At 46.4% G+C, this 27,873-nt stretch overlaps 1 protein-coding gene across 1 annotated transcript; it reads left to right on the forward strand.

Annotated features, from left to right (window-relative positions):
• Positions 1-1,117: 1,117 nt before the first annotated feature.
• On the forward strand, positions 1,118-27,714 carry LOC138429714 (liprin-alpha-1-like; the record flags this gene model as incomplete). Its single annotated transcript, XM_069571444.1, is given in 12 exon segments — positions 1,118-1,324; positions 1,326-1,616; positions 1,898-2,128; positions 13,118-13,195; positions 14,367-14,453; positions 14,923-15,087; positions 16,263-16,486; positions 18,250-18,469; positions 23,319-23,399; positions 24,031-24,182; positions 25,025-25,197; positions 26,485-27,714. Coding segments are annotated over 12 exon segments (1,965 nt in total), but the record flags the coding sequence as incomplete, so codon positions are not given.
• Positions 27,715-27,873: the final 159 nt, after the last annotated feature.

Below are 27,873 nucleotides of genomic sequence, written 5' to 3' on the forward strand. Positions count from 1 at the left end.
AGTGTATGGGGTTTCCCTTGGATGTTACTTGTGGCTTCTCCCTTGCTGCTTTGAATATTCTTTCTTTGTGTTTAGTCTTTGTTACTTCGATTAGTGTGTGTCTTGGCGTGTTTCTCCTTGCGTGGATCCTGTATGGGACTCTGTGAGCCTCTTGGACTTGATTGACTGTTTCCTTTTCCACGTTGGGGAAGTTTTGAACTATAATCTCTCAAAATTTTTCTCATACCCTTTCTTTTTTTCTCATTCTTCTGGGGCCCCTCTAATTTGAATGTTGGTGCCTTTGCTGTTGTCCCAGAGGTCTCCGAGACTATCCTCGGTTATTTTCTTTCTTTTAATTCTTCTAGGTTTTGTTAATTGATTCTTGCATTTTCTCCGTTTTGTTTTCAAGGTTTTTGATTCTCTTTACTATCCTTATTCTGAACTGTTTTTCAGGTAGTTTGTCTATTTCCTCTTCATTTATTTGTAATTCTGTGTTTCTGGTTTGCTCCTTCATCTGTGTAGTATTTCTCTGCCTTTTCATAATTTTTTCTGAGCTTGTTGTGTTTGAAGTCTCCTTTTCCCAGGCTTCAAGCGAAGTTGAATTCTTTCATTGAAGAAGGTTGAATTCTTTCTTTTGGTTTCTGCCCTCCTAAGGCTGGTCCAGTGGTTGTGTAAGCTTTGTGTAGAGTGAGATTTGTGCTGAGTTTCTGTTTGTTTGTGTTTCCTCTCCTGGGTAAGGCTGAGTGAGGTGGTAATCCTATCTGCTGATGATTGAGTTTGTACTTGTGTTTTGTTTGTTGTTTAGCTGAGGCGTCCTGCACAGGGTGCTGCTGGTGGTTGGGCGATGCTGGATCTTGTGTTCAAGTCGTTTCCTGTGTGTGATTCTCACTATTTGATACTCCCTACGGCTATTCTCTGGTAGTCTAGGGTCTCGGAGTCAGTGCTCCTACTCCAGAGGTTCAGGACTTGATCTCTGGTCAGAAACAAAGATTCCACAAGTGGTTTGTTATGGCATTAAGTGAGATTAAAACAAATATCCAACAATGAGAAACCAAAGATGAACCCCAGACAAATGGCAGTTACAAAATCAGGCAAATAATAGTTAAAATAATGGAATATACACATCTATTGATTTTTGATTGATGTGATAAGTTTCCATTATCCTGAAAGCCCCATTATAATGTATGCCGTCTGCTACATGATGGTGTCATTAATTTTCTTTATTGGGTTTTTGCTTGAGGACCGTGTCGCTTCCAGTGCATCCAGCCCTGCACAGTATAAGGCTTCCACAGTGACTCAAGGATCTCATAACAAAGCCTGTATCATGCTTTTTATGATACTCTATTTTTTTCACTATGGCTGCCAGCATTTGGTGGGTGATTCTTACCATCACGTGGTTCTTGGCAGCTGTGCCAAAGTGGTGTAGTGAAGCTATCGAGAAGAAAGCCTTGCTCTTTCATGCCAGTGCGTGGGGCATCCCTGGAACGCTGACCGTCATCCTCTCAGCGATGAATAAAATTGAAGGTGACGGTATCAGTGGCGTGTGTTTTGTTGGCCTCTGCGATGTTGATGCCCTGAGGTATTTTGTTCTTGCACCCCTCTGCCTGTGTGTGGTAGTTGGGGTTTCACTCCTTTTGCTGCTGCTGCTGCTAAGTCGCTTCAGTCGTCTCCAACTCTGTGCGACCCCATAAACACCAGCCCACCAGGCTCCCCTGTCCCTGGGATTCTCCAGGCAAGAACACTGGAGTGGGTGGCCATTTCCTTCTCCAATGCATGAAAGTGACAAGTAAAAGTGAAAAATGAAAGTGAAGTTGCTCAGTCGTGTCAGACTCTTCACGATCCCGAGGACTGCAGCCCACCAGACTCCTCCATCCATGGGATTTTCCAGGCAAGAGTACTGGAGTGGGGTGCCGTTGCCTCCGGCATTATATCCCTGAATAGAGTGCGAGTTGAGATTCCATTAGAAAAGGAAAACCAGGATAAACTGGTGAAGTTTCTGATCCGGATTAGTGTTTTCAGCACTCTGTATCTTGAACCACTCAGGGTTGTAATTGGATGCTACTTTTATGAGCAAACTTACCATGGCATCTGGGAAACAACGTGGATACAAGAATGCTGCAGAGAAGATCACATTCCATGTCCATATCAGGTTAGGGAAACCTTGTTCTAAATTTCAAAATATTTAACAGTGAACAGAGCTCATCTTAGCTTGTTTTTTTTTTTTTTTTAACTCTTCATGAAAAACCTGAACTTTAAAATTTTAAAGTGAAGTTAATGAACAAATTTATTGTGGTAAGAATGTGATACACTCGTTTCTGTTAACATCTTCCTTTCAAAAGATCACTTTCTTGAGTCCAAGTCATGGGCTTTTAAGCAGTTTACTTCTGATATCACAAAATAGTTGCTTGTTGATTACTTAGAAGTCTGCAGGTTTGAGGGGAAGATGTTGATTAAAAGACAGTGTCTGTGGAAATTTTACTGATACTTAGAACAGGAGTTTTAACAGTTTTGGAAAACATTCGAATGCATTTGTACAAACAATTTCATCTTTTAGTTGGTCTTAGTTTTTCTTTTTTGCATACTGAATATTTTGTGATTTACCTTTTAATTTAAAGAGATCAGATAATCATAGAATTTTAGATCTAGAGAGGACCTGAGAGATGATTTATTCCAGTTCCCTCTGTAATTTGGAGTTCTTAAACATCTGTCTCATTTGAGGCTTAGAAATGTTAAGTGGCTTGCTTACTTTATTAAAGTACTTATGCATTATAGATAACTTCTGTTTACTTGTCTCTTTCCCCTAGTAGAGTTCCCCTAGTGAACTCTTTAAACGCAAGAACATGTTTTTCAAAGCATGTTTTATAGGTTAGTAGATGATGGCACTGAGAATGGGAATGTGTAGATTGAGAAGAAAAGACATTTTTGAGAAACGTTCCAGTTTTCCTGGAAACAGGAGTGTGTGATTAGCACATAGTCAATTCTTGTAAATACTTCATACTGAAAATGCCATCTCCTTTTTCATTTTGTGGTATAAATAATTCTACACAAAATTGCATTTTAATTATTATATCATCATCATTTATATTATATATAATATAATATTATAATATTACAAATATTCGCTGCTGGCTTTTAAAAAACCTGTAATTAAGGGACCAGAAAAAATGAATAATTGAAATTTTAGTACATTTCTTGATAGAATTGCTTATTAAAAACTCTGAATATGAGTTTTCAGGCCTGAAGCTAAGTAATCAAATTTTGCCTCTAATGAGAGAGAAAGAGAGGATTGAATTACATCATGTGCTTCTCCATGTAAGGTTTCTAGGATTCCCAATATATATTATCTTAGGACTATAAAAGAAATAATGTTTGGCTCTGAAAGAATGATCTGAAAAATACCAGACCTCAAACATGTAAATCAGTAAATTGGAGTAGTTGTGATGCTACGACTTTTCTAAGAATCTTTAGCATCTTTAGAACCAGTTTGAGCTATATAAAAATCTGTGTGTGTATTCATTTGTTTACAGTCATAGCTGCTATAAATGGTTTTAATTTCCACAACTTACAGAAATAATGTTGGATTTCCAACATCCTAGAAAGAATAGAAAATGGTATAATAACTAACGGAGTTATTAAGGTATAAAGTCTGGGTCAGGAATCCTGGCTTCATATCTCACTCTTATTATTTACTAGTTTTATAGTTTTTGATCAGCTTCACCTCTTTCCACTTCAATTGCTCATCTATAGAATGAGTAATGGAATCTCATAGTAATAAAAGAGAAATCGTGTTAGATAGAAATAGTAGTAGACTCTGTCTCCTCTGCATGCAGTTAGAAGAGTGCCTTCTGTATAAGAAGTGCTCGACTGTTTGTCCTGTTACTCATTTTTTCATTTATTGTTGCTGCTGTTGCTGGTATTTACACACACACGTGCGTACATAAACTGTTTTTTAAACCATTCAGTACGAAACTTTAGCAAATGCCATGTTGAAGTTACTGAGAATATACATGACAGTGTGTGTACCACCAACTTGTTCATTGTAACTGCAGTAGAGAGATTTAATGGACAAATGCACTTTAATGCCTTTACTCATTCTTTTACTGAGGGACATAGAGTTCCAAGTGTTTTACTGTTGTGATACCTATGTTCCTTGTACATCACCAAGAATGTTCATGGGTTGGATACCTAAAAGTGTAGTCGTGGCATTTTAATATACAGGCATCTTCAGCTCAAGTGGTCCTTTTAATTTCCACTGGCAGTATAGAGTTGGGATTCCCCATTGCGCCCCATCTTGGTGTTCTCAGGCTTTAGAGTTTTTGTCAACCTTTGAGACAGTATCTCAAGCCTGTCTTGATTTTTGTTTTTATTTCCCTTGTGCCTCGGTGTTTGCCTATGTTTATTGGCTGTTTGGGGTTTGTCTTCTGTGATTGGCCTATTTGTTGCCTTTGTCCTCTGCTCTGTCAGGTTATTTGCCTTTTGTTGTTATTCTTGTTTTAATTCTTCTTCAGTTACTTGCATTGCACATATCTTCTCCTGCTCTCTAGCTTGTCTTTTCACTTTGTGTTTTCTTTGCGTTTTCTGTTTAAGAAATCCCTGCCTGCCTCTAAAAATCATCAAAATGGTCTGCTGTTTTCTTCCAGCAGTTTTTTCTATTTGATCTTTAATTCACGACTCTAATCTCTTGAAATTAATTTTTATCTATGTTATGAGTACCAAACTTAGTTTTTCATATAAATGGTGCATCCGTTTATCAAATAGCCCATGTAAATACTAGTGCATTACTGTAATATACAAGTTCCATTTTTAGGCTCCCTTATTTACTGCTCTGTTTGAACAACCTTGTTTCAATCCCACATTTCCTCTACCTTATGCATCTTCAAAATTATTTTAACTGTTCCTGGCACTCTTCTGTTTGAATTTTGGAATAATTTTTTCATGAGAATCAGGTTGTATTTTGTTGAAATTGTTTTAGGTTTTAACTGAATGCAGGGGAAATTTCTATCTTTGTGATACTGAGTTTTAGTATCTTTTTGTTTCTTTATGTGTGTATTCATTAATTTGTTCCTAGGTACCTTACAGTGTTTGTTTCAATTGTGAATGAGATCTTTTCTAGTTGGTTATTGCTGGTCTCCAAGAATGCCACTGAGTTTTATATATTGACCTTATCTTGAGCATCCCTGCTGAACTCTCCTGCTAGCTCTAATTGTGTGTAAATTCTCATATGTCTTCTTTGTAGAAATCCTGTTGGTGCAAGCAAGGCCAAGTTCATATCTCACATTCCAGTTCCTATGTTCCATTTAAGATTTTTGTGCCTATACTCATGAGAGATACAGACTGCGACAGTACTAGTTTTTCTTTTCTTGCCACGTATTTTTCCTTTCTGGTGTCAAGGATGTAACAGCGTCATCAAGTGAGGTCTTTTCCTCCTGTTCTTTGAAACAGTTTTTACAATGAATAGGGACTGTCTGCTCTTTGAAAGAGTCGGTATTTCATCCTGTAAAAATCCTCTGTCATGGTATCTTTGAAGGAAAGAGAGAGAAATTTCATCTTTCCAAACCGGAACTCTGCGATTCTCCGTTCCTCCCTGTCTCCTGGCCTTCGGCAACCACTGTTCTACTTCATTTCTCTGTGACTGTGACTGCTCTGGGTGCCTCATGTGAATGAAACTCAGACACTAGAATTACAGTGCTAGTTTTCCTTCAGGATTTCACTGGAGAGGAATGTTAGACAGACTTGTAGACTGAGCCGAGAGCTATTGAATTCCTATTTGAAGTAATATCCATACATAATTGAATGCGATTTTCTGTTACTGAGCATGCCTCAAAGAATGCGTGTCAAGTTTTGAGGATAATTCCTAATGAGAGGCTTTTAAAATGTATTAAGCAATGATGTGATCCTTGAAGTAGCCTCCTCAGGTGTCTTGGAGAACATAATATTTGAATAAATGTTCACGTGAAAATCGGTGGGGTTTCTATCAGTGTCATTTCTCATATTCATGAAACTTTCAAACATTTGAAAATTGTTTGCGGTAGTTGATCACATTGTTTCAAAATACCCAGTTGGGTTTCAAGTAAGTTGCATGTATTTAAGTCCCTGATTTGAAGAAAAGTGGGCTTGTGTAAAGTATTTTAAAATATTTAAAATGAATGTCCTTGCTGAAAACAGGAATTCACTGTTGGATTTTAAAATGCTTTACACCAACTGTTTTTAGCAAGAACAGTTTTTAAAAATGTGTGTTAAATAATTCTTGAGAAGGTAATATTTAATGTCTGAAAAGAGTTGGTCATGAACTGTAGCTTGAACTTTCAGAATAATGTATATTTTACAGTTTAAAATCAGTGAAGTTTATTCTTAGAATATGTGTCCTCTTATGTATTCTTTAAGTAACACTAATTTTCCAGGTACTTAGTTTTTTTTTTTTTTCCTTTTAAAGTATTTCCTTCTATTTGTTTAGGGGCTTCTGAGAGGCTCAAAGCACTTTATGAAAGAGTTAAACATTTCAAAGTTTGAAGATATTTCTAGAAAGCCATTCACATGTAACATATTTATTAAAAACATGGGATTTAAAGTCCCGTCTGTAACATTTTGAGTCTCCGTTTCCTCATGTAAATATAGGGAATCATATGTTAAATACAGTAATATCTACCTCATAGGTGGCTGTGAAGATTAAATGAGAAAATAAAGTTCAGCCTCTTACTAGAATGCCATGCACAAAGAAAAATTTCATTATTCTGTTGTTGCAAGTACATAATTCCTGAGGTTTAAAAAGAATTGTTTTTATATTCTGTATTAGAATCATCATTTTGTCTTTTAAACATTGATTTTCAAAAGAACATGTTTCCTTTCCTAACGTTTCCCCCTTTGTTTTTCTCTCTTTCATCCATCTAATCCAACTATCTATGTCCCGAGGAATTTTGATACTAGAACCTGTGTTTCAATAATAGAAATGTGTTACGGTAAGAGAAGCAGCTTAGCCAAGACTGTCAAGTTCACAGTAGAGGCATTTGTAGAATTTTTAAAAAAAATTATTTGTGTAGAAAACAAACAAAAACCCCATTATTTCTCTTTTCAGCCACAGAAGGCAGCCCATCTGTTGTTTATCTAATCTTGATTCGGAAACATACTAAAATAGAATAATAGCATCCTATCTAACTTATGATTTTAGCTTCATTTTCTGATAACAGTGTTTCCCCTTCACCGGACAATACCAAAAGGAATCAGCATTGTTTATGAAAGGACCATAAGGAAATGGGTATGTTCTGCTCTTCCAACATTAATGGCAGCAAATAATTCTCTATAAATATATAGTATATACGACTAATCTTTTTCTGTTCCTGCTACTAATGTTTAAAGTGGTAAGTATCCTGCCTGTGACTTCCTAGCACCAAACTGATTTTTCCGCAAAATTGTTCAGTGCCTGTAATAGAGGGAAAGAGGGAAAGTTACAGAGAAATTATTCTAAGTCTCTTACAGGAAAATATTTTGAAATATTATATTTTAGAAGTATCAACTATTAAATTTATTTTCGAAGTATTGATACTATTAGGTAAAGGCTGTAAAATGCTACCAAGGGCCACTTTTGGATAAATACTTTAAAATATACAAGTCGTTTTGGCCTCTGCTAAACAGGCTAAGTAGCTTAAGCCGTGAGTTCCGTTTTAGTCTTAACTCAGATAAACTGGTGGTGGTGGTGGTCATTCACGAAGTCGTGTCGGACTCTTTGTGACCCATGAACTGCAGCATGCCAGGTTTCCCTGTCCTTCACTATCGAAGAGCCCCGTCTTCATCTCTTTTGGGCTGCTGTTACAAAACCCGTAGACTAGCTGATAAACAACAGAAAGTTGTTTCTTGTAGGCCTGGAGGCTGGGGAGTCCCAAGATCACCAGCAGGTACCACGTCTGGTGAGGCCTGTTTCCTGGTTCCTAGACTGCCTGCTGCTTCTCCCTGTCCTCGCAGCATGGGAGCCCATTCCCTCCTGGCCTGACCCCTCCCAGAGTGCCTGCCTCCTAGGATCATCACCACGTGTGGGGTGAAGTTTCAGGGCCCATAAACCATCAGCCGATTGTAATCCCTAGGTATACCCTGCATTGTTTCAGTCCTTTGAAATAATTCGAGCTTTCCTAATGGCCCAGTATATATTCTTTTTGTTATACCTTCCTTGGGCTCTTGAAAATAACATGTGTCCGTGGGAACGCAATGTTCCGTGTGTATAAGTTACATCAGGTATGTCACTCATGTAATTCAGACTCCGGTAGCCACGCTGAGTAAAAGCAGAAGAAGGTGAAATTACCTGTAATACATTTTATTTTAACACACCCCAAATATTATCATTTCAGTGTGTAACCAACATGATAAAACCTAATGAAATAGTTCACATTCTTTTTTTCACGCCAAGTCTTTAATATCCAGTGTGTGTTTCAGGCTTGCAGTGCATCTCATTGTAGAGCCAGCCGCATTTCAGGTACTTCATGGCTGCAGGTGACTACGTACCAGGGGGCCCGGTTCCACGAGAGATGTGTCTTTAATGTCTCCCACTGGGGTTATGAACTCGGCTGTTACTCCTTTTCTGTCAGTTTTTATGTATTGATATTTTGAGGTGATGTTATTAGGTACACTCAAATTGAGAATCCTCATCTTCTTGCTAGACTGCAGTTGTATCAGTATGAGATGCTCCGTTTATCGCTAGAGATGCTTCTTTCTTTAGACGCTATTTGACAGTGATGTTGCCACGTCAGTTTTCTGTCCTGGTTGGCCTGGGTATCTTTTACTTTCACCTGTCTAAAAGACCTTCCATCTTAACATGGGCCTCTGTGAAGAGCGTATAGTTTTCATTGGAATCAGTTTGACACTTTATCTTTTAATGAGAGTATTTGCTGTGTTTATAATGCTGATATTCAGTGTGTAGACACCCAGTTGCTGTGTATTTTCTATTTGTCCCACCTAGTCTGTGCTCTTTGCTCTTGCCTTCTTTGAGAAGTATGAGGTGTTTCTCTAGTTCTGGGCTCCTCTGCCAGGTTGTTGGGTTCCCATTCGCAGACACGGCGTGTGTTTTACATTCAAGCCTAACTTAGTACTCTTACCGCCTCCCTGACACGGCTGTTTCCTCCTTGTCACTGTTCTCCTTTAAACTGTTAGATATATTTTTGGCGTTAACATCAGTTTTGTAGAGTTAACATTCACTCTCACAGTTACCTCATTGTTGGTCTTTACTTGTTTTTTATATTTCCATCAGAGACTACTTTTCTTTTTCCCAAAGCACTGCCTTAATATTTATTTTAGTTCATTTGTGTGGGTGATGAGTTGTGTCATTTCCATTTGCCCTAAAAGTCTTTCTTTTGCTTTCACGTTTGAAGAGTGTTTTTGTTGGGTGTAGAATTCCACGTTGGTGGTTATTTGCTTTTCAGCACTTTACAGATGCCAGTCCATGATCTTCTGACTTCCTTGTTCTGGGAAAGTCAGCTCTCAGTGCTTTTGTGCCATTCAAAGCCACACCATTTTTCCTCTGAGCACTTGAACATTTTCTTTTTGCCTTAGGCACCCACAGAGCTGCTGAAACCAATGTGTGGTTTTCATTTTTGAGTCACTGGTCTGATTCTTGAACCAACTCCCTGTCAAACAGTTCAGTCGCTCAGTGTCTGACCCCTTGCGACCCCACAGACTGCAGCATGCCAGGCTTCCCTGTCCATCACCAACTCCCGGAGCTTGCTCAAGCTCATGTCCATCGAGTCGGTGATGCCATCCAACCAGCTCATCCTCTGTCGTCCCCTTCTCCTCCTGCCTTCAGTCTTCCCCATCATCAGGTTCTTTTCCAATGAGTCAGTCCTTCGCATCAGGTGGCCAAAGTATTGGAGCTTCAGCATCAGTCTTTCCAATGAATATTCAGGACTGATTTGTGTTAGGATTGACTGATTGGATCTCCTAGCAGTCCATGGGGCTCTCAAGAGTCTTCTCCAACTCCCCAGTTCAGAAGCATTGATTCTTTGGCGTTCAGCCTTCTTCATGGGCCAACTCTCACATCCATACATGACTACTGGAAAAACCATAGCTCTGACTAAATGAATCTTTGTTGGCAAAGTTATGTCTCTGCTTTTTAATATGCTGTCTAGGTTTGTCATAGCTTTCCTTCCAAGGAGCAAGGATCTTTTAATTTCACCATCTGCAGTAATTTTGGAGCCCAAGAAAATAAAGTTTGTCACTGTTTCCATTGTTTCCCCATTTATTTGCCACAAAGTGATGGGGCCGGATGCCATGATCTTCATGTTTTGAATGTTGAGTTTTATGCCAGGTTTTTCACTCTCCCCTTCCACTTTCATTAAGAGGCTCTTTAGTTTCAACCCCTGGAGGTATTTCTTATTCCCCTTTCTGTCTTTTCTCCACCATGAGGGTCCCCATTGACAGTTTTTAACAACGTAGTGTAACGACAGGCTCCTTCAATATATTCTATACTTTTTCCCTCTTATATATTTTAAACGATTGATCTTTCAGTTCACTGATCCTCCCCTCAGCTACGTCCAATCTGAAGTTAATCCCAGAGACTGAGTTCTTACATTCAGTCACTGTTATTGTAAAGTTCTAGAGTCAGTTTTGATTCTCAGAAATGTTTCCTTTTTTCAAGTATATTTTCGAACTGGTGAGGTTTGCATCTGATAACTCTAGCATACTCTGATATGCTGATATACATCTGATGCCGCTGGATCTGGTTCAGTTCCTTTTCTCTTGGTCCTCTTTGTTGTTACACCCTCTTTTGCTTTTTTGCTTGCACGTGGACATTATGTTTGGAAAACCCTAGAGGTTCTGAGTGATGCTGCCTTCTCCAGAGTTTCCTCTGATGCAGACCTCCAGTGGGGACAGAGCTGTCTGTTCACTCTGGGCCTGAGGGACTTGAAGCTGGGGGGGTCCTTGTAAGCTCAGTCTCAGCAGCCTTCACCCACCTTCTCCCGTGACCCCAGGGAGGAGCTTTCCAGCATCTCAGTCTGGAAGCCTGGGGTGCCTCCCTTCTCAGCATGTTTTGAAGCCCACCGACTGTCTCCTGAACACCACGAGGTGGCTGATACTCAGCGCTTAGCCGGTTTGGGCAGAGTGTTGGGTACGTTTTCTGACATCTGGACTGACTCATCAGGCCTGCGCTCGAATTTTTGTCTCCCCAGCCCAAGGAACCTTCCAGAGCTGTGTTAGCCAGCCCCCTCTGCTTGACCTTTTCCCTGCCTTTTCTTCGCAGAGTGGGCTTTGCTCAGATGCCCTGAGGGAAGGAGCAGCCCTCTCAGTCTCTAGCTCCCTCACTGGGCTTCCCCTTTGTTTGAAATCTTGGATTGTGGCTGCCTAAGAACCTCTTTTAAACCGTATTTTGCTTTTCTAGCTCTTGGTAGGTGGACCTACCAGCTGCTTGCGTCTGTCACTGGAAGTGGGGACACCCTGGGGGTCTTCTGTCATCTGAAGCCACATGTAACAGGCCCAGCAATTGTATTGATCAAGGTTATTTGATACCGGGGAAAACAAGAACCAGGGGTCCTTGCTTGGTACCCATGGTTGTGTTTCTGATCAGAACCCCCAGCTTGCCTGGGCTGTTTCAGTGCCACATGAACTTGGGAAGGAGGTGGAGCAAGCGGCCCACGCGGCCTGGAGACAGAGGAGCCAGTCTGCCCTCTTCCCTTGCCCCTGCTGGCCCAGGGCAGGCCTTGCGATGCCAGGCTGCTGGTGGTGGAGGAGAAGGCTGAGGAGGGAGGGGTGACGTGACCTGTGTTCTGGGACATGGTCACATGTGGGTTTTCTTTTTCAGTTTGAAAAAATGACTGCTTTTAGTCCTCCCTCCAGTTTCACTTTAAGGTTGAAACTGAAGCTTTTATTCTTGAAGTTGAGCACAGAGAGTTTATGGTGTTTTTGAAAGCAACAGTTGAGGTTTAAAAACACATCTCAGAGAACTCCAGTAGATAAAGCCGAAAACAGAACGTGTTCAGGGTAAACTGCGGGCAGGACCCCCAAACTGCACTCTGTCTCTCCCAGAGTGTGTAATCGCTGAGATGGGTGGCTATAGGACCCCAAGCACCCTGGGGACTTGAGGTCCTCAAGTGACAGCAGAGGTCCGGGCTGAGCCAGGAGCAGTGGGGCCTGTGCCCTGGTGAGTGGAGAGCCTCGAGGGTGGGAGTGGGGCCAGGAGAGGGGTGGGAGACTCGGGGGCGGAGGGTGGGGAGCACCTGGTGGGGTCTGGGAGGCACTGGCTCTCACGGCTCGAGGCAGGGACACCCCTGAACCTCCACTGTGCAGTCCCCACGGGGCAGAGTCGTCTGGCAGCTCAGGATCAAAGTTTAGAGGGTAAGTTCGCAGCAGGTTGAGTGAACCCCGGTATCCACTCTGGGTTCATTTTAGGTGCCTGGAGTGAGGTTGGTCAAGCCCTTGCTGAGCTCGAGTGAGGGAGTCTGACAGGGAGGACCGAGCTCAGGTTGAGAGTGAGGGGCAGCTAGTGTGGTGAGTCCTCCTCAGCCGGGTGGGATCTGGGGACACCCTTGACTTCAGGGGTGCCTTTCAGGAGCCTCCCTGGAGGGTTGTTTGGGGGTTATTGGGGGCAGAAGCCCGCTTAGAAGACGTGTTCATTCCCAGGGGTGGTGGTTTCTGAAGCAGTTTATACTGGTCGGTTCGACTGTGACCCAGTATCTTGCAGGGTCATGTTTTACAGGGGGCCTGAGCCATGGGCACGGCCTTCCTTCTCCCGCACCCCACACTCCCCTGTCGTCTTTCTGGCAGCCCCTCCCCCCTCTCTGCACCCTTGATGGTGGGCCTGGGCCCAGCCCCCCTGTTACCACGGAGCCCCTTGTGACTGAGCGGGTTCCGGTTCCGGGCTCCTGGGAGACGTGCTGGAGGCAGAGCCTTGGTGCCATTTCTCCTTGAGACAGCGGTGCGGGTGGTCATAGTGTGAGAGCAGTGGTCCTAGTGTGAGAGCAGTGTGTGTGAGAGTGGTGTGTGAGAGCGGTTGTGTGAGAGCGGTGGTCGTAGTGTGAATAGTGGTGGTCGTAGTGAGAGATCGGTGGTGCTAGCTCGGGAGCCGAGGTATCCTACCGTGAAACAACGGTTGCCCCCGAGTGGGGGGCTGCCCCCATCCGCGAGGATGGGTCGCCGAAGGGCCTACCTGTGGGGGTTATTCCAGTGCTGCAACCCCAAGGCACAGGCCAAGACAAGAAAGAACCTGGCCTCCGACCGAGTCCTGGAAGGAGAGTGGCCTGAGGTGAGAGCAGCCCGCAGCTGAGCCCGTCGGAATGGGCCTCACCTGGCAAAGCGTCGGGGTTGTGTTTCATTTCATTAGCATGGCTGTGGGCCCTGTCAGCCTGGGCGCTTTGGCCTTAGTGCGCAGCGTTGACCCCAGCAGTTTACCCTGTAAGACGCTGTGCAGGTGCTGTGTGGAGGGTGGGCGGGGGCCCCACAAGAAGGGAAACACTGGCTGGAGGAATCACTGGGGCACGTGGACTGAGCTACTGAGTCAGTCCTTGATGCAGAAATGCTAAGCCCCTTAACGATTCCCTTCTTCCAAAGAAAGCAGATACTGGCTGGAGTAGTCTCTGGGGCATGAGGATCCAGCTAGAGAGTCAGTCCTTGAAGTAGAAAGGCTAAGTGCATTAAGGTCTCCCATCTTCCAAAGCACAGAGCAGTGTGTCCAGTATTTTAATCACGGGTACCTGCTGCTTCCGTGTCTGACATACACCCTCATAGCTACACATGTCTGCTACATGCCTCTCACGAGTGCTGGGCACTGTTCCTGGTGCTGCACACTCAGTGTGTAGTAGGGGATACGTAGCCCAGGATTTTTTAATTTCTGCAAAGAAAAATAGAACGTGTGGTCAGCTTGAGCAAGTTCACCACGTGGACGGCCCCGCGTGCATGCAAATTGTGGCAAAATACATATAACATCCATTTCACATTTTAACCAGTGGATTGAATGACTGGGTGGCTTCCGTGGAGTCAGGCTAACAGATGACCTTGGGGTGCCATCTGCCTTTTTCCCAGAGGAACACTCCAAAGCCTGGTGGCTTCCCTTTTTTCTTCCTTCTCCCCAGTGGCTCTAGGTCACTGGTCTGTGTGTCCTTTAAGAATCTCTTTATCCACTTTGTTGTTAGGTTTATCTTTTGGAAAGCTTCTCAGACATCCTGGGCCTTGAGAAGGCAGGCTTGGATTCCTGGTTCTCCCCTACCGTGTGCCTGCCAGGTCGAGGGGGAGGCTGAAGGCCGGTCTGAATTATAGTGGTCTGTGTGGTCTTGGGGTCAGTGGAGCCCCTCTTCTCTGGAGGGGCTAGGAGAGCCTTTATGTGGAACCTGGAGAGACTTGACAGGGCTAGTCGTGACAGTCTCACTGTCTTTTTAAATTATGTTTGCATTTAGTTTCTCATTTCTTTGTTTTTTTAGGAGAAGAATATACAACTAATTAGGGAGCATCTTCGGAGACGAGAAGAAGAAATATCAGTGCTCAAGGCTGAAATCAACAACACCAGGGTCAGAATGGGGATTCTCACGTGTTGACATTTGCCCCGTGTGTGTCACCGCTAGCCTCCATGTTGCTGTCCTTAATCTCTGTCTGATTTTCAAGTCATTTTTCACATCTTCCCACTGAGCAGACCTGGGTGGATCAGTTTGAGGTTCTCATACCTTGTTTCAAAGTTATGATGAGACAATGTAATTTTAGTACATTTGAGGGGGGAGTGCTCTTAACTTAGATTTTTGTCCACACTACACTTTGTGTGGGATCTTAGTTCCCCAACCAGGGATTGAAACCTGAGACCCCTGCAGAAGTGTGGAATCTTAACTACTGGGCCCCTGGGGAAGTCCACTCTAAATTTCGACGGAACTGGCGGGATTCGGACGTGCCTTAGCATGTTTCTGGCTATAGTGTGAGGCTGAGAGGAGTTATCGGGCCTGAATTCGAGCAGGAGGTTAAAGGTGCTCCTTTGGCCCCGCCCTGCAGCTGCTGCTGGACCACCTGGAGTTCCTGGTTTCCCGGTACCAGCCATCCTTCCAGTTGACGGCGGGCAAGCGGCAGGCACAGTCCCCAGCCAGCATGACCAGTGAGGTGGAGGTGCTCAGGGCGCTGAGATTGATCTTTGAGCACCACAAGGCCCTGGATGAGAAGGTACCAGCCCCCCGGCCGTCTTGGATTTGTACACTTGCTGCCTTGTTTGGAGGGTGATGCACTTATTTATGTAACTACTTGACTTTTGAGCTTCCAGAATTCTTGTATATACATTTTTTCTCTGTAAGAAGTCAGAGTTTTATATGGTTAAAAAGCATTGCCTGCGTACATGCTCAGTCATGTCTGAATCTTTGCAACCCTGTGGACTGTAGCCTACCACGCTCCTCTGTTCATGGGGCTTCCCAGGCATGAATCCTGGAGTGGGTGGCCATTTTCCACTCCATGGAATCTTCCCGACCCAGGGATCGATCCTGCCCTCTTGCATTGGCAGGCGGATTCTTTACCACTGAGCCATCTGGGAAGACCCCAGTTAAAAAGTATTAGTTGGCATGAATGTCTCGAGATGTATTATATTCTGTATATCAACTTTCAGTGAAAAACTGGGTAATAGAATTAATTTAGGATCACATTTTGTTCTCTCAAGCTTAGAATTTAAAGCTGTTAACAAGATTTCCTTGACGTTAAGATCAGTGAGAGACGTTAACGGTATTCTATTACAGTATCCATGTATGAGGGTGAGTATACACTAAGAGTGTACTAACGCACATACACACAGCAACACACAGTGACTCGACCCCTTTGATTTGAGTTGAGAGTGTGGTTACGCGTACACTCGAATTAGGTGCCACACATAAAGAGGTAAGCTTGATCAGTCATCCTGTAATTTCAATTAAGGGTTTGTTCTTTGAATCCTTTCATTTAAAAAAGAATGAAGGCTGTAGTGGTGGGCATCAGGTGTTCTTTCTCTTTCTGATTGAGGACCCACCCACCTGGGTTATTTAATGCTTAGTAAGCTAGCCTTGTGGCTCAGAGCTGCAGGATGTCTTCAGTACCCCTTTGTCCTGGAGAAGACAAATTCTGACTCTAATCACCTGGTGGTATTTGGGATGGATAGCATCCCCATGTAGTTTCTTTTTATGTTGTGTTTTCAGTTTCGAGTTGAGTTTTTCCAGGTGGGGTTTTGCTGTCTTTACTTATTTGTTTAGTCTGATTCCATTTTTTGGATTATCCACATTTCTCCAGAGTCAGGGCTTCCAAGTAAAATTGGGTTCAGTTCCTGATAGACTTGAGCTGCCCTGAATGTCCCTGACGAGATGTGGTCCTCTCATGCCCAGGTGCAGACCGAGAAGGAGCAGGACTGGGAGCGTGTGCAGCAAGCCAGCGTGCTGGGGGACATGGCCCAGGTGTTCCAGAGTGATGAGGGCGTGTCAGACGGCGAGGGCGACAGGGTCACCCTCTTCAGCTTGGCCACTCAGCTGTCGCCCAGCGGGCAGAGCGATGCCAAGACTCAGAGTGTGAAGCTGCAGGAGCAGTTGGACGCCATCAACGAAGAGATCAGGTGGGTGATCCCAAACTCAGCTCCCCAGAAACTCGATTTCTCTCAGGAGCTGCCTTCTCCTAGGGAAGTCTGAGTGTTCCATAGTAAGAAACCTGACCTCAGATCTGCTTCAAGAATTTTCAGTTTTGAGATTGCCCTTGATGATAGAGCTCGGTCAGCCGGGGGGTTCTGTCCAAGGCGTTTTGGGGTGTTCCCCCTCAGCTCTGAGCCCCAAGGTGGGTGAGGTGCCGAGGCGGTGTCCGCTGTGGCCCGAGCACCCTCCTGTGTCCTCAGAGCCCACCAATTTCTGGTGAAAGGCCACCTGGAAGAGAAAAGCTCAGGTTTTGGGGTTGGCAAATTCTGACTCAGATGTGCATTTTCAGTTTTCACTTAATAAACAGTGTGAATATTGGCTTGTTGTAAGACAGTGGTCCAAGGACATGTGTTTGAGTTTTTCTCATCTCATCAGTATATTTAAGATGTTTTCTTTAGACACCATCTTGGCAATGATAACAATTTACAAAACGGGATAGAATCCAAAGGCCGGCCTCGTGGTGAGCAGCGGCCCTTGGGTCTGGGTGCAGCCGGGTGGCTGGGGGCCCCGAGGCCTGCCTGGTGCCACACCCACACAGATATGCCCGTGTCCCGAGTCCATGTTCAGAGTGGCCGCAGGCCGGTGACCCTGCACAGGACCAGGCAGAGGCTGCTGCTCAGACTGTTCTCATCACGTCAGCCCAGGCCGAGGTGCCCATTCCTGTCCACCGAGTGCGGGGGGCCGGAGGAAAGGCAGGGGGCGAATGGGACAACCAGCAAACGCAGGTGGTGCCGCCTGCCCATTTGACGGCGAGACAGACGGTTTTGTGGGCTGTGTTTGAGCACAGACGAGATCAGAAGCATGGTCTTTCCATGTCCCCTCAGGAAATGTGGAACGGTTATGTATTAAAGTTTTTATTTTTACAGCAAGTTGTCATGTAAAAGTGATTTTTCCTTATGTGACAAGTGACTTGATATAAATGGTAGATTCTGTCCATCAACTTGTTATCAACAGTGAAAAACTTTCAAGTTGTATATGTGGAAGTGAAGCTGGAGAGTTTACTTCCTATAAGAATGTTTTATTTTAATTTGAAAATCATTTTATTTGCATCATCGTGTATTTAAACTGCTATAGAAAATCATCCACAACACATTAGGGGAGAAGAGCAGAATCCGTGAATTCTAGGTTAGTGCAGCACTTTGACATGAATCCAGAAACTCACACAAAGCTGGTGCAGAACTTCCTCAAGAGATGCGTTTGTACATATTCAAACTTACATTAAAAATAAAAAGAAAGATCAACTCAGCACTTCATCTGGTCTGGAGACTTGTGTTTACAAACTCCAGCTTGTTCGTGAATTGCTGTTTTGATTGTACCGAGTTCCCGATTCCCAGTGGAAAAGACTTGCGGCACTGACATGTATCTCTGCCCTGAGAGCAGGGAGGTAAAGGTTGTCAACATCAGGTATCTCCTCACAGGAAGAGCATCGCCACCAGGGCCCCTTCAGAATGTTAGAGGAAAGACATGAAATGAAGCGTGAATGATCAGGGGCCAGTTTGTAAGACTCAATGCTAAGTTATTCTAAGTTTGAGAATATTCAAAAGAGGAAAAGTCGAACCTTTTACTTGAGATGTTAATTGAGCAACTGTATCTTGAGTTTCTAATCATGACACAGAATGCCAGCCTAATTTGTTGTCCAGACACGTTTCTCTGCTGACAAGGGCAGGTGACGGGTTTTATTCTATTTTAGTTTGGTGGAAGAAGAGGAGAACACGGAGCAGTGGGCCGAGGACACTGAGAGCAGGGAGGGCAGGGGGCGCTTAGGCAGTGTCCGTCGTTGTAAGTCGGTGAGCTCCCTCAACCTGCTTGCTGGCTCCTCAGCTCCCGGCTCCTGCCCGCCCCTGCCCAAGCCCAGAAGGAGGAGGCACTGCCCGGCGCAGCAGGGAGACTGGCTGGGCATCATGACTGTGGTATGTGTCTGCCTCCTCCGTGCCCATCCTTCCCCCAGGACGTGGGTTTTCTTTCTTTTGTTTGTTTTTTGCTTCTTCTCTTTTTACTTAGAAGAAAATCGGGTACATTTGCTACACTCAGAGGTCTACACTTTTTTAAACTGCCTAGTCTTTAATCATTCCACAATGGCACAGCAATGAATTAGTCTTGATATTTGGACCATAGGCTTAGCCCATCATCATGAACTCAGCCAGAGCCTGCCTCTGTGTTGTTGGACCTGGCCTGTGCTGGGCACAGCAGCTAGAGGGAAGTTTCTGTTCTCAGGGAGCAGACAGCTTTGTGAAAGTAACCATAGGCAGCCCTCATGGCGTGGGAAGCCGTCCAGCACATGTTCCATTGGGGCTGCCTGGCTGCAGGGTGCAGGGCATGCGGTGGGAACAAAACCAGGAATCTCCATGGTCTGCTTGCTGATGGACCCGGCCGCGGTCTCAGGCCAGCTCTGCATGTGAAACCAGGTTAAGAGCCTGGTGCCCCAGGGCCCCAGGAAAGAGGTTGGCTGCCTCACTTATCTGAGTCTAAAAATGGGATGACGATCTAGGGCTGTTGGTGACAGTGTGCAGCTCCAAAGCAAATGTTCCTACTTTCTTTCGTGTTTAGCTTGGATTTTGTGAGTGCATTGTTATCCCATGAAATCACGTGTACAACACTGCTTTGTAACTGGACATGTATTATCACATTCTTCTGTGACCACCCATTTCATGTTAGCTGCATTGTTAGTCAGGTTATCGTTAAATTTACTGTGAATCCTTCTAGCGGCCTGTGAAGTGGGAACTAGTCCATTTTGTGGTCTTTTGACACACTGTTTTTATAATTTGCATCATTGGCTAATCAGTTGCTATTTAAAATTCTTTGAGGATTTCTCTGTGGTCTCATGCTTGATTTCTTTCCGAATATTTGTTACAGAACAGTTCTGTATGTTTTCCTCGCTGTTGGAGTTCTCTGGCGGTGTGTCTGCTTTCATCATTGGTTTAGAGTTCCTGTATCATCCTGTTGTCTGCTTGGTTGTCATCAATCCAGACCCCTCCCCCGCCCCCGAGGCTGTAGTTTCCCATCCATCTCCCCTCCCCCGTCCCCCCGCTTGCTCTGGTCATGGCCGTGCTGTGGTCCACAGCGTATGTGCCCTTGTTGGGTCGGTGCTTTGTCTTCATGTCTCATTAAATGGTGTTTTTCCCCATAGCAGTAAGTTGAATTGGTGAATCACTATGCAGTTCCAGGAGAAGGCAATGGCAACCCACTCCAGTATTCTTGCTTGAAAATCCCATGGACAGAGGAGCATGGTAGGCTGCAGTCCATGGGGTCGCACAGAGTCAGATATGATTGAAGCAACTTAGCAGCAGCAGCAGCAGCATGCAGTTACAAGCATAATGTAGATGGATCCTAAACGGCATATCATGTATAATTCATAAATGAGATTGTGCTTACATAAAGAAATGATCCTCTTAAGTGTAGAATTAATGGACTTTTACATATGCAGATGACACCACCCTTCTGGCAGAAGCGAAGAGGAACAAAAAGCCTCTTGATGAAAGTGAAAGAGGAGAGTGAAAAAGTTGGCTTAAAGCTCACCATTCAGAAAACGAGGATCATGGCATCTGGTCCCGTCATTTCATGGGAAATAGATAGGGAAACAATGGAAACAGTGTCAGTTTATTTTGGGGGGCTCCACAATCACTGCAGATGGTAATTGCAGCCATGAAATTAAGACGCTTATTCCTTGGAAGGAAAATTATGACCAACCTAGATAGCATATTGAAAAGCAGAGAGATTCCTTTGCCAACAAAGGTCCATCTAGCCAAGGCTATGGTTTTTCCAGTGGTCATGTATGGACATGAAAGTTGGACTGTGAAGAAAGGTGAGCGCCGAAGAATTGATGCTTTTGAGCTGTGGTGTTGGAGAAGACTCTTGAGAGTCCCTTGGACTGCAAGGAGATGCAACCAGTCCGTCCTAAAGGAGATCAGTCCTGGGTGTTCCTTGGAAGGACTGATGCTAAAGCTGAAACTCCAGTACTCTGGCCACCTCATGTGAAGAGTTGACTCAATGAAAAAGACTCTGATGCTGGGAGGGATTGGGGACAGGAGGAGAAGAGGACAACAGAGGATGAGATGGCTGGATGACATCACCGACTCAATGGATATGTGTTTGGGTGAACTCCAGGAGTTGGTGATGGATGGGGAGGGCTGGAGTGCTGCGATTCATGGGGTTGCAAAGAGTCGGACATGACACAGGGACTGATCTGAACTGAGCTGACACAATCTCCTTTCTGTGTTGGTGCTTGTATTTAAGAGTGTAAATCTCATCAGCTTTTGCACAGTTAATGTCTCTATTAGACTCTAGAAACGTGTCTTTTATGGTTAATAAAATGTAAAGACGGCACCTGCTATTATGCTAGCTTTCATTCTTATTTTCACAGGAAGCCTGTTTTAATGAATTTATTTTGAGAAGTTTTAAATCAAATTCTATGTCAGGATTTTACATTAATGTCCAAGAGGTGGTTAAATTTGTTCCATGTTAAAATAGGTATTATGGTAACTTCCTTATCAGTTAATTTAATAATTTAAAGTATAAGATGTTTTTATTAAGGGAAACTAACTTATACAGAAGTTTGCCTGAGAATAGACAAGTGTTAAGGGCCTTTGTTGTACGGAATCCTGTGCTTTAATAAATCGTGATGATGTAATAGAATTGTATCTTCCTGAGCAATAATTTCTAGTGTTTCTCTAGTAAATCTTGAATAGCTTATTTAACTTCTGTGGTCAAAAAAATGATCTGTTTCCAGTCACGTGTTCTCTGAATCTTCATGTCACTTACACGTTTGCCATCATTTTTGCTTTCCTGTATTTGCCTATTCGGATGCTTGAAATTATAGCTTCAAAGTCGCAGCGAATCTGGTTTCTCTTCATTTCTTTGCATGCATCTATCAGCCTCATGATTTAAGGAAGCGGCATCGAAAGGTAAACTATTTAGTAACTGAGCAGGCCTTTCTTTCTCTGTGAAGTATTAAAGAGTCCTTTTGGTTTAACGTGAATGAACACCGTGTGGTTATGTCCTGGTGAATAACTGACGTTTTAATGGAAGTAATGAAACTCACCCACCACTTAAACTGTGCTGATGGTTCTGTTGGAAATAGGTCATTCGTTGGGACAATTGTAACAGTTTCCCTTTCTCCCACTTGTTTGCCTTCTGATCATCTCATGGTTGTTTATAATAGACATAGTATTATTTATTATTTTTAAAATTTTCTTTACTTATTTCTTTGGCCATGCTGCACAGCTTATGGGATCTTAGTTCCCCAGCCAGGGATCAGACCAGTGTCCCAGCAGTGAACGTGCCAAGTCTTAACCTCTGGACCACCATGGAATTTCCGCTTAGTGTTTTCTTACAAGGAATGACTGAATGAGAGCCATAGATGTTAGATTTGCGGGAAGCCAGTTTAATGATGGTGGGTCGCAGTGTGCAGGAGACTCTGTGTGCCAGGCTCGTGCTTTCCGCGTCTGTCATCTCATCCCCAGGTGAGGTCCAGGCTGCTGCTCTCCCTGTTCAGGAGACATGGACACTGAGGCTTAGCGAGGCCGGGCACCCTGCCCAGGCTCTCATACCCAGCAGCGCGATGCAGACTGGTCTGATCAGAGCCTGGACACTTAACCGTGGTGCCGTCCAGCCCGCTTTCCTCCAGACGCTCTCGTGTCCATCATGGCATCATGATGGAGGGAGCCTCAGGAGGGAGCTCGCTGCCTCTCCACTCGGGTCACTTGGATGAGCCCCTGTTATTGGAGTCCGCTGCCAAACGGGCTGGCCTTCCTTGTCCCTCTCCTGCTCCCAGCCCGCTGACCGAGCACTCCTGGGCCTTCCCGCAGGACTGGGGTGGCCGCGCTCCAGTTCACCCCACTCAGTGCCCGGGAGCCCTTCTGCTGGGCACAGCAGAGCTGCGCTGTCCCCCAGGGGTTGGTAACCTGGGTGTGCCGCTCGCCCACTCTGTGGCCTGCTTTGCCCTCCTGTTAAGTGGACACGGTGCTGCCCATCCTGGCCACGTGGGCACCAGAGGGGCGGCTCCCATCCTGGGGGAGGGCGGCCAGGCTGCGGACCCAGAAGCCTTGCTCAGGAGGAGGCCCGGGGTTAGGGGCCGGCGTGGTCCCTGACCTTGAGGCAGGTGTTTGTCTCCACTGAGTCCATAGTCAGCCCAGGTGCGTCACTTCCCTGCTCTGTTCGTTGTTTTCTGATTTTTAGAAATGCTTATTTTAACTTGAATTTGAGATTGATCCCTGTTCAGTTCCATGTGGATAATTTCTAGGCTCTGTAGCCTTCTGGTGTCGGAGGGTCTTGTTAGAGCGCAGGGGAGGGTGCCCAGTTTATCCAGTTGCTATTAAACGAGTTCAGCTGTGTTTTGCAGTAAGTCACTTTGTTGTCACCAAGCTCCTGTGGAGCTGCACGGGACCAGCATTCTTTACAGAATCCCACTGAAAAGGCACAGGTTAGTTGGTTAAAACAACGCACTCATTGTTTATAAAAATACATGCCATGTGTGTTTCCCAAAACTTTCCCTGGCTTAACCACACACCCAGATGTATCAGTGAGACCTGTCTGGACCCTGAGGGGTTAATCTGTTCCCTACACTGTCCTTCCTGTCCTCACACCCAGGACCAGCAGAAAAGCTAGGAGTCCAGGAGAGATCACCTTCATTTGGGTTTTTATTAGTTTATTTGTTAATTGAAAGATAATTGCTTTACAGAATTGTCTTTTCTGTCAAACGCCAACATGAATCAGCCATAGGTACCCATATATCTCCTCCCTTTTGAACCTCTGACCCTCTAGGGTGATACAGGATCATCTCGTAGTGAAGACCTCGGGGTGCTTTATGGAAACCGCTCTGAGCGCATGACCCTCAAACTGCGTGTAAGTACTTCAGTGTGTGGCCCCCAGTCTGTCTGTTACCGAGAAATGTGATCCCGGCGCATGGTGTTCGCGTGGAGGTGTAGGTACCTTTTCTGTGTTTCTCTTGTTGTCATGGGATCCAGTAACCTGCATCATCTCTCCAAATGACCTTGGGTGGTGGCACAAGCTGTATCTTTCCCTCCTTCAAACAGAAAGGTCTGGGCGGCTTTGCTGAGAGGTTTCGTACTCTCGCTGTGGTGCTTCTGAGCAGCATCTGGCGATGAGGACAGTCCTTTCATCAGGGCAGTTCATGCCATGCAGGGTTCATGGGGCTGGCGTCGCTCTGCTGTCCTGCTCGGCAGGGCCATCTGGTCGCTGGATTCCAGGGAGGGCAGAGCCAGGCTGCAGGGAGGCTCCCGTCCAGGGTCTCTGCACTCAGTCAAATGCTCTCGCTGCCCCATAGCCCCGCTTCTCTTGAACAAGACAGTCCTTAAGGTGGCATTAAGCTAGAACAAGGGTTTCTTTTTGTACTTGGGGGAAAGCATAGCTAATAGATTTTCAGATAAGATTCTGGCTATGATGTAAATCCTGTGATTGCCATTTTCAAAACAGTCTATTGTTAGCCAATGTTACACTTATCTCACTCCCTCAGCTGCCAGCTTTACGGGAAGAGGTAGGAGATGATGAGACTGCTATCAAACCTAAAGCCTCGACCCCCGCCACACCGCGGTCCCTTCGGCTGGACCGCCTGCACACAGGATCGCTGTGCACAGCCAAACAAGAGGACATCAGGGACGCCCACAAGTAAGCGGCCTGTGTGTGCGTCGTCAGTTTCAGGAGCCCTGCGCCTCTTGCCCTGAAAGAGTTGCAAGGATGATTTTAAAGGAATACCATTGGGTTCAGTGCCTGTGGTTAGTGGTGAACTTCAGGTGCTGGGGAAGAAGAGCGCAGTGACCTCAGTGATTTTAGAAAATGTCCTTCTCTGGAGATTGACTCCTGTGGGAGCTTTCTTCCTGCTCTTGAGAGAGGTCTGCCTGGCCTGGGGCACGTTCCTGCCGGTGACGGCCCCGTGCCTCTCGGGTTCGCTCTTGAGGGTCCCTCCCTTTTCCTCAGGGGTCTCGTCTCAGGAGACTCTGTCCCCTCCTGTGACGGACACTGTCCTCATTCAGACCTCCACCTGGGCTCCCGTCCTGAGCAGGGCAGCACGCGATCGGGGGCACGTGTGGTCACCTGACCAGCAGCCCCGCACGGTGACCATCGCTCTCCTGCCACGGCCAGGGCCCGTCACCCTGCAGGAGGCGGGGGCAACCGCCCAGAGCAGGGGAGCTCGCCTTCCCCTGGAGCGTTGTCACCTGCTGAGCAACGACCCTGAGGGAGGGTCGGGGCGCCCTCTGCACCAGCTGGCCTGGAGTGAAGCCCTCCTCGGGGGAGAGCTCGAGGCAGAGAATCTCAGCTTCCTGGGGCGGTTGTCTGTGTCCGGGAGCCTGCACTGCTCGTGTGAAGCGTGTTTGGTGAAGGAGACTCCACCGTCTGCTGCGAGGTTGAGGCGCGGGTGTTGCTGGGTGCCCGTTTCTCTCAGTAGCTCTTGTGGAGGGGTGTGTGTTTGCACGAGGGTGCCCATTAAAGGTCGTTTTTTCTCCCAAAAGCTCGACAGGCTCTGAGGACAGCCCCGAGAACAACCCCAGCAATAGCACCAGCAGGCAGGACTCGCTGCAGAAATCCCAGAAGAAGAAGGGCATCAAGTCCTCCATCTGCCGCTGGTTTCATAGGAAGGAAAAGGGCCGGCCTGAACGCCCCAGCAAGGAGGCGTTAGCAACAGGTGGGTGCTTCACTGTTCAGAGGGAGGAGAGCTTGCAGGCATGTCCCTTCTGTGTCTCCCCCATTGTCCCTACGAGGCTCCTGTCACTCACGCTGGGGGTCCTCCTGGGAGCCAGAGAGGAGGAGGTGTCTGTCTTCTCAGTGGGTCTGAGATGATCAGATGAGTTAGTGAGTGGATGGATGGATGGATGGAGGGATGGATTAGTGAGTGGGTGGATGGATGAAGAGATGGCTGGCTGGATGGGTGGATGAACGGAGCATAGAATGAATACAGCAGATGATTGTACTCCAATGCTAGAAACATATTCTAGGAATTTGATTGAGTAGGAGCTGGGCAATGATTGTTTCCTCCTAACAGTGACACGTGTTTGGAAACGGCCTAAGTGCTCATCAGTGAGGGGTGAAATGCAATCTGTGGACACCCCGCAATGAACAGCCCGCCCTCCTTCCTGCCACCTTCCCCAGGAGCTCATCATGGGTTCTTCCCATGCCCCCCACCCCACCCCACAGCCACGCAGGTCCTCCTGGGGTCCCCTCATCACACAAGGTTATCATTAGGCCCTCATCTCACTTGGCTTCATCTCCTTGAGGACAGTACGTTCCTGCCTCTTCAGCCACAAACCTGTTGAGTCTTGTTCGTGCTGGGTGTGGGATTTGCAGGGGTAAGTGGAGCAGATGTGGTCTGGAGCACAGTTAAGTGGCAAGAGAGCAAAAGGAGCAGGTTATTAAATGCTATCCCTAGTATTAATAAATACAATGCTGAGATGGATGGTGCATTGATTCTATACTGATGCTGTGTGTGCCCCTTACCAAGCAGGTGCTGCCCCCTCCCAATTTACAGAGGAGCACGCAGTGACAGTCACGCAGTCAGGGAGTGGTGAGGGTAGGTTCACACCCACGCGGCGGGCCCAGGCACTTTCCCGAGCCCCAGCCACCTCTCTGGTGGATGCGGCAGCAATGAGACGGTTCTGTGGCATGATGATTCAGTGGACATGAGTTGGAGCAAACTCCAGGAGCTAGTGACGGACAGGAAAGCCTGGAGTGCTGCAGTCCACGGAGTGGAAACGAGTCGGACACAACTGAGCAACTGAACTAAAACCTGAGTGTGTGCTCCCCTGCTTCAGGTGTGTCTGAGTCTTTGCGACCCCAGGGACTGTAGCCCACTAGCTCCTGTGTCCATGGGATTCTCCAGGCAAGAATACTGGAGTGGGTTGCCATGCCCTCCTCCAGGGCATCTTGTCGACCGAGGGATTGAACCCACATCTCTTGTTATCTGTTTCATTGGCAGGCAGGATCTTTACCCCTGGCACCACCTGGAAAGCCCCAGTGGACGCTGACAACTAGAAATGCAGAAAATCCGGGCTGCTCCCAAGGTAAACTGGGAGAGCAGCAAGCACAGGTTGTAAAGACAAGGACACAGGATGAGTGACAAAAGCGCCCACAGAGACAGGCAGGAATGCGGTGTCCCACATAAAGGAAACACCTGTGCCATTCGGAAGAGGGGCCCGTCCGCCCTTGGAGGGACAGTTGGAACCGGAATGAAAACCGAGGCCATGGTCAGCAGTGCCCACCCACACGGCCCAGGTGGCGTGGTGTCCCTCACTGGGCTTCCCGCATCCCCACAGCTGCTGGCGGTAACATCTCTGAGTGCCAGGCCAGGCGGCGTCCCCGTGTGAGCCAAGGCATCACTGCTCTCCTTCCAGTGCTGCTGCGGGCCCTCTGTGGGCGGCCACCCTCATCCCCTGCCCTGCCACCCTCTGGGGCCCGGCTCTCCCCCTGGGATGCTTTCAGCCCTTGAGCTTGGGTGTTCCCAGCCCTCTGCCACGCTGGACTGGGACGCGACTCAGGACTTAGGCTTGAGATGTCAAGGAGACCTTGAATCTGGAAGGACAGCGCCGTGGGAGCAGGAGAGCAAAGCCCACACGGGGAGGAAGCAGAGCTGGGGAACGTGCCCACAGCCTCCAGAGCCTCCTGCACAAGTGCCTCTCTTTGCCTCTCCTTGGCCTGGACAGACCCCAGCTGCTGCTGCTCCGCAGGTGATTCCTAAAGATGCACCTCCTGCAAGAGCTATTGTCCTGCTGCTCTGGGGCTGCCTGAGTGTGTTCAGGAGCGTCAGACAAGTGGGGCTCCCACACCTCATACTGGAGGTGAGGGGCCTGGTACTGGGGAAGGGTCTGAGGGTGGGGGAGGGCCTGATGCTGGACTAGGATGTGATGGTGGACTAGAGCCTGATGCTGGACTAGGGTCTGAGGGTGGGGAGGGCCTGATGCTTGGGAAAGGCCTGATGCTGGGGGAATGTCTGATGCTGGACTCGGGCCTGATGCTGGGGGGCACATCTGATGCTGGACTAGGGGCTGATGCTGGGGGAGGGCCTGATGCTGGGGGAAGCTCTGATGATGGTGGACAGCCTGCTCCCAGATGTACATGGAGGTGAGGATAAATCTCTATGAGAAATCTTTTTTTCATACTTTCCTCACCACCTTGCTTGTTCTTTTTAACTTAAAGATAATTTTGTGCAGTATCGCTTGATTTCTGCCATACATCAGCCTGAATTACCAGTAGGTTACGTATGTCCCGTCCCTCTTAATCTCCCTCCCACCTCCCCTTGCTACATTCTTGTTTCTATGGATATATGAATAATAGGCTGTTGATAACGTAACATGAAGAGCTTCCACAC

Source organism: Ovis canadensis, chromosome 24 (genome assembly GCF_042477335.2).
Source record: "Ovis canadensis isolate MfBH-ARS-UI-01 breed Bighorn chromosome 24, ARS-UI_OviCan_v2, whole genome shotgun sequence".
NCBI classification, from domain to species: domain Eukaryota; kingdom Metazoa; phylum Chordata; class Mammalia; order Artiodactyla; family Bovidae; genus Ovis; species Ovis canadensis.